The sequence below is a fragment of the Plectrocnemia conspersa genome, unplaced genomic scaffold (genome assembly GCF_051122295.1).
Source record: "Plectrocnemia conspersa isolate PC_06_02 unplaced genomic scaffold, ASM5112229v1 ptg000009l, whole genome shotgun sequence".
Classification (NCBI taxonomy): Eukaryota; Metazoa; Arthropoda; class Insecta; order Trichoptera; family Polycentropodidae; genus Plectrocnemia; species Plectrocnemia conspersa.
In genome coordinates, this window is record NW_028277173.1 from 23,168,456 (window position 1) to 23,180,850 (window position 12,395).

The 12,395-nt window shown below is 34.1% G+C and overlaps 1 protein-coding gene across 3 annotated transcripts in view; it reads right to left on the minus strand.

Moving 5' to 3' along the window:
• Myo81F (unconventional myosin 81F) overlaps positions 1-12,395 on the minus strand; it is a 58,239-nt gene that overhangs the window by 11,216 nt on the left and 34,628 nt on the right. For all 3 annotated transcript variants that reach the window (XM_088192474.1, XM_088192475.1, XM_088192473.1), the window contains exons 3-10: positions 5,299-5,361; positions 1,951-2,040; positions 1,680-1,890; positions 1,417-1,607; positions 1,226-1,325; positions 1,031-1,170; positions 794-961; positions 117-734 (exon numbers count right to left, since the gene is read on the minus strand). In XM_088192474.1, the coding sequence (XP_088048600.1) occupies positions 117-734; positions 794-961; positions 1,031-1,170; positions 1,226-1,325; positions 1,417-1,607; positions 1,680-1,890; positions 1,951-2,040; positions 5,299-5,361 (1,581 nt within the window). The remainder of the gene's footprint in view (positions 1-116; positions 735-793; positions 962-1,030; positions 1,171-1,225; positions 1,326-1,416; positions 1,608-1,679; positions 1,891-1,950; positions 2,041-5,298; positions 5,362-12,395) is intronic.

Here is a 12,395-nt window from a genome sequence, read left to right on the forward strand (position 1 = left end):
AATATTTGATTAAGAACCATATTTGGAACCAACTGTTATGTATTTTTTTGGAAAATTCATAAAACCATCTATAATAATCCAATTAATAAATAATGTAAAATAATATCACAACTTACATGATACATTGTGAGTTCTTGAACGAATAGATTTTTAGATCTGCTCAGATGATCCAAGAAGACGTCTTGTTGCGTATCTCTGTTTTTGTCTACGAATCCATTCACACAGTAAGTGACAGCACCCGCGTAATGTTTAACACCGAATTCCGATTCCCATTTGCGACGATCTTCGCCTTTCACAAAATTAGTATGTTCGGAAAATTCGCCGTGAACGTTTGTGAGATATGCAGCGTCGGATCCTTTAGGCATGTGACATTGTTCCGATAAAAGTTTCAATAAGCTTCGCGGAGGTTTTTCGATCAGTTCTAAGCAAGCAGTATTATCGGTGAATTGTATATGGGAATATACGATTCCTTCTAGTCTGTAAATTTCTTGCTCTAAAGCGAAGACGTAATGATTGAAGAATTTGTGGAGCTTCTCGTTTGTATAATTGATGCATAATTGCTCGAATGAATTTGAAGTGAAGTTTTCGAATCCGAATATATCCAAGACGCCGAGGAAGCGAGCTGGCGAGTGAGCTGCGACTGAAGGTCTCGTACAACGGTTTATGTGACTGATTAACCATGCAAATACGCGAGAGTAGAGAGCTTTGGCCATTGCGTGACGATTTTCACGTGCCTAGAAAGAAGTATATTTTGAATAACTATCTAAACATAGTTTAAATATGAAATAAATACCTCTTGTTGTCGCAAAGGAATTTCAGTAATATTTCCTCGAACATTAATCTGTCTTTGTAATAATACTTGAGCAGTTTTCTCTGTAGTTAAACCCAATAGAGAAGCTGCAGCTTTTACAGCATCGCCTTCTTCTCCGCCGACCAAAGCACAACGTTCACCATCCACGTCCTTAAAAAGAAAATTCAAATGAGCTTTTTTCTAATCTATCGAACATAATTATTTAAATTCACAACTTACTTCGAAATCTACGTTTCCGAGCCACAATATGGCAGCGAGAACTTTAAACAGACCTTCGCTCATATGTGGTGGAACTTGGAGCACCGTAAAAGCAAGTCGCAAAGCTTCTAATCGTTCAGCTTCACCGCCACATCCTGCTCCTATAAAATCATTATTAATAATATTTAATTGTAAATATTTATATTTATAGTTTACCTGTAGGTGCTCCAGATCCACCCAAACACCCTGATTGCCTTAGATATACGTAATAAGACGCTTCACGTAATTGTAATATTGATTGTAATTCATCGTCGCTCTAAAAATTAATATAATAGAATTATAGATAGTTTGGGGTACAATATTACACAGTATCGTTATTTTATCTATATATTTTGATTTATATTAACCTTAACTCCTTCGGCTAAATAATAGAAAACGTGATAGTTTCGCTCGTTCGGTGCTTGGAAGGTAATCCTGGATTGTTCTAGAAGATAATCTTGTATGATGCATCCGGCTATAGCACCACGAGAATCCATACAGACTTGCATAAACTTTCCAAAACGGGATGAATTATCGTTTCGGACAGTTTTGGCATTACCTAAAGAATTAAAAACAAAATTAAATATTTACTTCATAATATAAGCGTGTGTTTTAGACAATAATGAATCACCGAAAGCTTCTAAGACGGTGTTAGCTTCTAAAATTTGTTGTTCGACCCATGCGGAAGCTATCGAAGACGTTGAATGATTCGACGGTATATGTCCAGGATGTCCAGCGTGCACAGTGACCGAACACAAATATTGTAATATAAATTTGGTGGTCTCCGTTTTGCCAGCGCCGCTTTCTCCGGATATGACTACAGATTGATTCCGCATATCCCCCTGTTAAAAAAATAAGAAATGTTTTTATATTTATCATACTATTTATCTATCAATTCATACCTGTAAGGAAGAATATGCGGCTTCGGCCAAAGCGAATATGTGCGGTTCGAGCGATCCGAGCTTCTGTCCTCGGTACTGTCTTTCCGAGTCCTGTAAAGCAGAAATTTCACAACAATCAATTATTGACTTTCCGGCTCATGATTAGGATGTTATTCTTTCACTTGTAATAATTCTTGGCATAATTTATCAATTGAAATGTAAAGCGGAACTGAATATTAAATCGGAATGGTTTAATGTGACAGGATTATCTGTGCGAAATTGACTAGTACTTTGTATGTCTATAGAATAAAGAAAAGGATATAAAAACTATTGTATAATTTTAAATAAGCGATTTTTTGCAATGCATAACCATCTGTGGACAGCAGCATTGTCTAAACATATGGAGTCAATCGTCATTATTTTTTAATGCATATTCGTAGACTAACAGCTTTGCTAGAAATATACTGTTGAATATTTAATGGTATGTCTTTCCTTGCATACAAATTTATTTATAATGATTATTCTATATTATATAAAAGCTATTGTTCTGTAGAATAACTAAAGATAATCCAATCACTATTACCGTAATTGGAAAAAAATTAAAACAATCAGATTTTGATAGCATGTATCAATATTTTTGTATAAAATCAATTACTGTTACTCAAATTTTTTATATATGTTCCATTATAGTTACAAAAATAATACTAATAAATACTATTCTAAAGTTTTTAGGGAACTGTGGCAACTGCTTGAAATGACAAACTACTTCATGGAACGAGAGTTCAAACTACTTTTTGGTGAGTCATATAAATTTGATAAGTTTTGGTTCAGAGGAAGCCAGATATACCAAGCATTCGAATTACGGCCCGGCAGTGACAGCCAGGAGCTAAGCCCTCGGGTCCAACGCCGGGGCTTTTCCCTTGGCTTGTTGGGTTTTCACAGAAGATAAAAGCATAGTTGGACTTTGTATGTACATATATCGAAACGTGGTTCTTGAGAAAAAGTACATACTTTACGAAAAAGAGTACATACTTTTTACTTTATTACGGAAACAATAAACATACTTACTTGTTGGAATAAAAAAAAAACATTTAAGAAACTCTTTGACGAGGAGTGCCTTTGTTTTGTGCAGGCCTTAAAGAGTAACTATGTATACAAAAATTGGTTTAGACGATATTTTTTTAGGGTCTTTCTCAGCAAAAATTTAAAGGTATAGCTATCAATATAACATATAATTATATCGGGAATAAAGGGTTAAATGTCCGTGGTGTTGGTTGTAGTGAAAAGTAGTGTCCTGCGAAAATATAAATTCACTGAAAAATACACGCTCGCTGTATACATTGCATGTATATTATTACATATGGAAAAGTTGAAATCATATAAATTTACTAGCACTAGATAAATTATATTTTCACTGGTGAAAATATATATTTACCGAAGAAAATGTATTCTGAAATGATTTCACTGAAATTATATATTTAAAAACATTTTTGAGATAGATTCAAAAATGTTTTTTAGATTTTCTTTAAGGGATAATCCGAAAATGTCCAGTTTAGTTTGAGGGACGTGATTTTATCTTTTTCCAGGGGGGGGGGGCGGCAAATTTGGCCAGTCATTAGTATTTTTTATATTTTGATTTAATTTAAATTCATAGTATTTCATTAAATGATATGCATTTTTCTGGCCAAAATCAAGGGGGGGGGGCAGATACTACAATCTGTTCTAGTGCGCTGTATCTTTAAAAATGCTTCTCTGGTCTGACTATCAAATAATTCAACTGAATCATTTTTAATAGAATAGATCTAAAAAAATGTTTTTCATTTTCAAGGTATGCTGGGATATGATTCCCTCGAGTCGCGTTGACGCGTTTATTTATTCAATCTGTTGGTAGGAATCTGATACCCTAATAAGTACAGCTATCCAAATGTTTAACCATATAGTTTGTTTTCATCCAGATACACGCAGTGTGGCGTTCTATGGCGTTGGAATCACAAAGCTTTCCTCTTTCTTTATTTAATAAAAATCAATGAGAAACGAGAGTTGAGTTAGAGCCACGCACAAAAAAAAAATTAAAGCTTGCGGAAAAGTTTGAAGTTAATAATGCAACAGTTATGGAGCTAGAAAAATCAAATGGGTACCGCACGAAATAAATAAAAAGTAAAAAATACTGTTAAAAAGTTTGTTCTGAGCTTTTTTCAAGCAGCAGAAACGTGCCACGAAAAGTAAATCCTTTGCGATAAAAACGAAGGCCCAAAGCATAACGCGAAATAAAATTACAGTAAAAGAAAATTATGGCGACTGTCAGAACCACGCACGACTGAACCTTTTAAAACAGCTAGGGAAATCAAAAAACATCACAAACCCGTGCGAAACCGACGACATGAATAAAAAGCAAAAAATCGTTACGAAGTTAGTTTTGAACTTATTTTATGTAACAAAAGTGATCCATTTCTCGACCATATTGTAAAGTAGGACGAAAAGCGGATCATTTACGATAACATAAAGCAATCTGCCCAATTGCTAGACAAAAACAAACAATTACACGAAATTAAATTATATATAAAAATATTATGGTGACTGTTTGGTGGCAATGCTCAGTACAGTCTACTATATTTTTTTGAATACTAGTGAAACCATTACAGCTGTATTGTTATTGACAAAATGTACGAAGAAAAATCAATTCTCAATGCAATTCTCTTACACCCTCCAAATTGTTTAAGAATTTCGACTACTTCAACAAGCAATTTATTTACGAATCTTTACTAACCTCAGGTTATGATACAATTAGTTGATTTTACTTGGTTTATAATAGTGTACTTGCAGTTTCCATTGACTTTTATTGATTCTATCATGATTTTGATGAGCTGTAAATACTTATATTTGATCTGAATCAAATTTTGCAGTCACATGAAAAGTGCAATTATCATGTGTTAAAATTTCAGGCAGTGCATCGCCAAGCGTAACACGAGTGATGCGTTTTTTTATTATTTGCATAATAACTATTTTCATTGCGAAACAACGTGAATTTATGCGATGAAAGCGTGTGCACATTAATAAAGGGGGTTTTTATAATTGAGTGTATTCGTACAAAAGCGCATCGCGAAGATTAAACACAATAAATTTCTCGAAAGCTACGCTCGAAACAGAGGTCGTTCTGCTTCCTTGCTTCCTAATTGTTTTGCTCTGTGTGTGTCTTTAGCGCGTCTCCTTGCCGCGAGGCATTAATCTGCTTAAACAATTGTTCAAGATCGAACCGCTAAGATAATCGCTTCACAAGTAAGTGTTGTGAGACGCTCGAGAAAACTTAACACCTAATTTAGCATAGTTCATTCGAAAGGAAAGATAGAAAAAAACAATAGGTATACTTACAGCATTGTAGCAGGCGAGTTCTTTGTAGGGGTTGACGGCGACCAAGATGGAACCTGTGTAAGTCTGAATTTTCGCAAGTCAAGGAAAAGTACAATATAATGTGAAATTAAACGTCAATTACAGTCGTATTTAACTTACACACCAGCGATGTTTAACTTGTATTAAGTCTTTATTTGCATAATTCTCACGCTTTTGCTCCAATAAAAAGCCGCTTTATTAATGTATATAATTACACGTTATCGCACTTAATTGGTATGATTAACACGAATCATTGTTTGGGTTATAATTTTAAATTGCAATACATGAAAATGGTTTTTGAAATGTTTAAATAATACATACAGTCAATTGCTATAAAGCTATGTTATGAAAATCTCACATTTCTGCCTCTTTCACAAATCTTGGGCCAAAACGCTGTGTTTGATTTCTCATCGAATGTATTTTTTGCTTCCGAATCAGTTATCAGCTTCAGAGATTCGTAATGACAATCGTCAGGAACTCTTTCGACTGAACATAAAGTACTAAATACAATTATTCGACTGTGAGTTCAGGGAAAAATGTCTGTAAGACATTTTCCAAAACTGCAAAATTTTTTGCATTATCTGAAAGCACTCATACTTCACCACTAGCAACAAAAATCGATGAGTTTCATTGCAAGATTTTTTATTATTTTTATTTCATAAAAGATTTCAAACAAAATTCAGTTTATTGAATTTATCGGGATCATACATAATTGTTGCTGAGTTGCTAAAAGACTAATACTAATTAATTTGTTGTGTTCTTCGAATTTTATAAGAACTAAGTTCTTTCTAGTTACCGTAAAATCAGGGACGTCATTTCAGATTTTTCCAGGGGGGGGGGGGGAGTTGGCCAGTCAGTGGTTATCAGCGTTCATATCAATCATTGTGTAAAATTATTATAGACCTCTGCATAACGCTGCGTTTATTGCAGCGCAGCTAAAAACAAAAACAACACACAATCGTATTTTCGTGCGACGTATATGCCTTTCTTCTTGTAACGCGCGAATGTATATGTGTAAAAATTGGAAGCCATTGCGTTTACTGCTCTATATATTTTCACATAGGTAATAAAAAAAACTGTACTGGCGATAAAGATCTGGAAAACGACATGTCATGGCACGTTCCAATGCTGAAATTTATTTATTACAATTATGACCATCGTGACCTGAAAGTTTAACATACGTCACGACTGTCAAAAGTATAAAATATATACAAATATATACATATGCATACATACAAATTCATATACGCACACACACATATAAGTAAAAATACGAAAACAAGATGAAAGAACAGACACAAATCACCTGAACAGGAATGCATTGTTCCACACGAATTGAACAAAAACCCCATATATGCACAAGAAAATGACAATATATCTATGCACAGCATTGAGCAGACGAACGGCCTTTGCCAGAGAAGAGTTAGCAAGTGCTCCAGTTCTAGACTTTACAGGCTTTACAAAGAACTATAACCACCTTCCGGAGCCCACATTTGGAGTTGCTCGTGTACCGAAGGGTTGTCTACGATGCCTTTGAGCAATTTCCAGAAGTGTTTAACTATATAAACTCTTCTGCGAGTTGACAAAGAAACGTATACCAGCGCTCCCAAAATAAAAGCACTGGGAAACAAGAACTGATAATACCCGTATTCCTTCAAGTATAAATATCGAAGGAATTCAAACTAGAAATAAGTTGTTTAAAGTTATAGCAGAACTTGAAATGAGTTCAGTAAATCCGAATTTGAGAGTTTATTCAGCAAAATGACATTGTCAAAGACTTTTTCAAAATCTAGATTATATCCACTTGAACTTTCGTACGAAGAGTTTGTGTCATCATCGTCGATAGGGATAAAAGAGTGGTAACCGTGGATCGTGTTGGATATTATTTATACTGTTGGTCCATAAACATAAATATATTCGTGGAAGATTATTGCATATAATTGGTCGAAATATCATCCTTTTTATGAATCGAAATGAATTTTGTACATTTTGTAGTCGCTTCGATAGTAAGAGACGCTGAAGTCATTGGAATGAAGTATTAGAGTGTCAAGATGTAGTAGTCATGGGTGTCGGGTCTGGTTTTGGTGTATATAAACGGTCATGCGGGTCTGCCGTATCCCCACCACGTAAGTTGGTAGATCGCGGGAGTTGGGTTCTATCATGATGCGGGCATCGCTCACGAGACTCAGACGGGCGTCTGTCGTGTAGTTGCGTTGGGTTTTATGCCGACATTTAGTTTTTACTATTTCTTGTAAAAATATGAAGTAATACTTTTTTTATTGCAATATATGTACTGGAAAAGATTCCCGCGATTGACATACTAGATAAAATTTCAAGGTTTTTGTAGATAAGTATTATAAATTGCTTGTCATGTACTTCGAGACGTAGAACCGCAATAGGAAAACCAATAATGTCCTTTATGCGGTTAAAGTTATTAAGAGTTATACAATTTATTTAAAAAAAATGTTATTTACTAACAAATATACAGTTTTAACTTAAACACAAAATTTCTTTGTTTGAGAAGCACGAATTATTTTAGATTTAAGTGTATAAAATTTAATCGAAATCGATACAGAAAATATTATTATTAAATTTTACAAAAAAATATAAAAAAATCGCGGTATTCATCCGCGAGATAAGGAAAATCAAGGAAAACCTTATCTATGATGATTCATTGAAATTAAAATTATGTAATAATTACTACTTACAATTTCTCAGGCAGAAAAATACTATATATAATTTGAACCCAGGACTTTCAGGTGTTAGTCACCGACTAATACCACTGAATTTTATTTTAAAAAAATAAATAAAATAGGTTTATTGTTGTCAGTGCTCTTTCAGTTTCCTGATTCGTATGTTTAATATATATATGTAGTTAAAATAAACTTTGATGCGTTATATATAGAACAAACTAATCTAGATACAGATAAGCCTATGTGAGAGAGAACAAAGGGCAAATTTCACGGTTAACAACATAATAGGTTTGACCGGAGGGATCATCGCTTTCACTTAATTAGAGTAATTAAAATCTCTTCACAGCTAATTGTCTTTAAGTGATACGACAGAGCTGAAACATTCCGAGACGCTATCATAGTTTAAACATCTACAACATTTCAAGTTTTTATCGCATTGATATGCGTGAGGTCGAGTTACAATGCCTGATGAATACATAAGGACCTGAATGCTGCGTTCTTTCTCCCTTCTATCCCCGTTCAAAAATAGCAGTCGGAAGTCATTCTATATTCAGATAGATACACCTGCGTCGCTTTAGGCTATATTTGAAGCACGAGTCATTTTAACACCAATATAAAAATAGTGAAGATTGATGGCATATATTGAGATGTTGCTCAATCAAGGATGAACGCCTAATAATAATGAAGATGATATACGTCTTAGAAAAACATAAGACAGATGAAAGGGTTTAATAAAATACTATGAAAAAGTTCATTGTAAAACCCATATTTTTTATAAACGATTGTGAACCTATCTTTCCGACAAAGCATTTAAACTATAGTTTAAAAGTCCCATCACGGATAGAGTTCACAGATGCTACTCTTCCGAATATTTGATAGACATTCCAGTCGTATGGAACATATGTCGACGTTTTTATCATCGTACCATATTCGATTCGCAAACCGCACACATATTACTACTCATCCATTCAGACACAGCATTGTGTATTCGCAATTTTTATCTCTTATAATGCATGATACACGAAATGGCAACAAGTTCCTTTTGATAATAGCCAATATGTTGGTACATTTACATTATATGGAGAAGCATAACGAAATAGGTTACGAGGAATAGAAAATTAGTCGTTTAAAAACTGTGATGGTCAGTCGATTGTCATGGTGTACCTCATGGGAATTTCTCACGATTCACCATGGCTTTGTTTATGATTCGTACACACTATACATATAATATATTAGGTATAAGACAAGATAGTACCATTGTGTCTTTACGTTAAAATGTTATGGCTTGAAGGTCGCAGGTTGTGGTATTTCATGCGTAAAGTAAGCGAGAAATGTATAATGTATAACTTTGAAAGCTTTGAATAATAGACGAATGAACATTCGGCTGTTAAGGTTACAAAAGCTTAAGACATGAATATAACTACACACATTTAAGCTTTTATATGATTTAATCACGCTACTAATAAACAATACTTTTGATTCTATACAAAAAAACTTGCCTGAATCCATTCATAAAATTCCCGCAGCGAAATAAAATTTCAGTTAAACATTTGATATCATAATAATTAATGAAAAAAAAAACATGTTTATCATTGACAAAATTTATTATTTGTTTGAAGTATTTTTATATACGCGCTGTTAGCCCTTATGCCTGCACTACACTCTCTGGAAGTTGTCCGAACCGAAGTTACAACTGAAGTCGGGCGAGATCTACGACTTCGAGTAAGCGACCACACTGTTTTCATATGCCGTCCGGACGGCGCGGCGGTCGTGAATGACGTCCGTACGGCGGCTTCTGTTACGTACAGCCAGCATATTTGCGCGCGATGTGCCAAATAATCGCAATTTTTAGATTGTCATATTATTAAAATTACACTACTGATAATTATAAAAGTTTGTGTGGGCACTCACCAATACAATATCAGTGAAAACTTTTCGGTCGTAAATATTCAATTTACGCAAAATCTTTGTCGGCTTTTGCAAAATGCCATAAGGCATAAAAATGATACTTTAGAATACGAACACCACATCTGTGACTATCCTAGAATTTGTCGCCATCGATTCTAAATAAGAATTCGTTATGGTGTGACATTTATATAAACCGATCTAGGAAAATACATGAGGATAATCGAAACAATTTTTTTAACAAAATCAAGTACCATTAAATATTATTTAATTTTATATGAAAAAAATATAATAACGATATCTGTTAGAAGAATAAACCATAAAAAATATAATTAATCCCTTTTGGTGCCCTAAAATATTCAAAGATGTCAGTAAGAGTCTGTTGAAGTCCCCGATAAGTTAACCACGTGACTACGATGCAACGCTCGACATGCGTGTTGACCATAGGACGCCTACGCGCATACTAATATTGAAGCGAGTTACTCGTTCTATTTTAGTTTGCGAAACACCATATCATTATCTATCTCACTGTCGTCACTTAACACGCGAGAGAGCGAAAGGAGAAGTATCTCACCGCTCGCGCTCGAAAGAGCAGCTCCGACTTCGGTCCAATTGCCGACAATGTTCGGAAGCGCTCGAATCTGGCCAAGTCGACTGAATAACCCCCACTTTACCTCCCGTTCTCGGTGACCTCGGACAACTTCCGAGAGATTTTAGAGCGGGCAGAACCGAACTCGACCGAAGTAACCCACTATATTCTCCGTCCTTGGCTGTACTATTCACGTGAAATTATGATATATAACTTCCAAGCAAATGATGATAATTTTTTTTAAATATTTAATTTATCTAAATATTAAAAAAAAATAGTCAATTGTAGTATAAAGAAAAGCAATAAAAGTTGGTAGACCCAAATTGAGGTGGACCGAATTTTTCCTGTATACTTCTACCGGCATCGAACGTATAGAATATTTCATGTAAATATCATACTTGATATAATTATTTATTTCAATAGAAAATAAAATATTCTATATATAAACCAAGCTTTGTGGCGCTAAAATATATTTAATATATGTATGCATATCATATTATTATAGTATATACAAAATTTATTTTTTAGTGATTCTAATATTTGAGATGACTCACAGCTATGGTTCTGCGCGAATCATATTATAAACACTTTCACCCTCTTTTAGAGCTTAACATCAAACAGCCTTTATAGTTTTGAAAATATATTAGTTTTTGGGAGTATTAAAGGGTATCCCTATGTATGATCTCACATAAGATAGAGAGATTAAATGAAGTTGACTAGAGCTTCGTGCTTATTAAAAACACTTTTAACGCCGGTCAAGTGTCTTTTTAATTAAAACTGTAATCATTTCCGTTCTTCTCAGTGGCGCTATGACCATCGACGTTGGTGATGATGTGATAAATTACCATCTGCATATAAATGAAGCTTTCAGAGCATCTCAAACTGTGCGCACAAAAAAATCGTTTTCTGGGTAGGACTTAATTTTTCACACGAAACTCGGGACTCATTGTACGAAACGCTAATTGCAATTATTATCAATATATGCAACATTGCCATGAGTGAAGCATACGTTTTAAATGGAAACCATAAATTAACGGTGGTGGAGGAGGGCAACAATACCATATCCGCTTTAATGAGAATGCTAATATTTATGGCATAATATTATCGAAGAATTTTTTACGTTTGCGCATCGTGAGAACAGAATTTAACGTTAATTAATTAATAAAAGACGTAAAAGTGTTGACTTAGATACTATTTTGCTGTCAAGATGAAGATAAAGCACTATGTTCATGAGACAATATAAGCTGACATTTACAATAAAACAGTAATCCCCACTTCCTCGTATTGAGGGGCGTGACTCGAATGTCTGGGAAAATGCGTTTTCTCTGGAAAGGAATTAGGCGTAGTTGGGGTTTTCTTCTATATTTATATAGATATTGAGTTAGTCTCTATTACAAATTGTTTGGCGTTACAACGGGATAAACACAATCAACAACTACTAAATAGAGAGACATTATACTGAAATCAAAGTCTGTAAATGAATGAAATTTTGGGAGGTTCGTCTATCCCGTCACTTAAATGACAGTTTTGAACGCAATAAAGGAAATAGCAACTCGTTTGGACAAAAAGATTAACCAATAAGAGGACAATAGTAAATACAATTGAGTAACGTAACACATTTTTTTTGCTTTCTCGCTAAAATATCATAATTGTGCAATAAGTATGCAGTAGACAATGCGTCCTTTCAGAGTAAAAACCACTATTGTCATTTACCCTCTTGCATTAACGGTCTTTGGAATGTGTTCATTACAATACTCTCTGTAATGCTGAAAAAACTTATTTCTCTGATTGTTGCGCCATTATTAAATTTTCAATTACTTCAATGGATTTTAATGATTGAATAATGTCCTTAAAATTCGTCGAGACATTAAATAATCTGCGAATAAAATCTA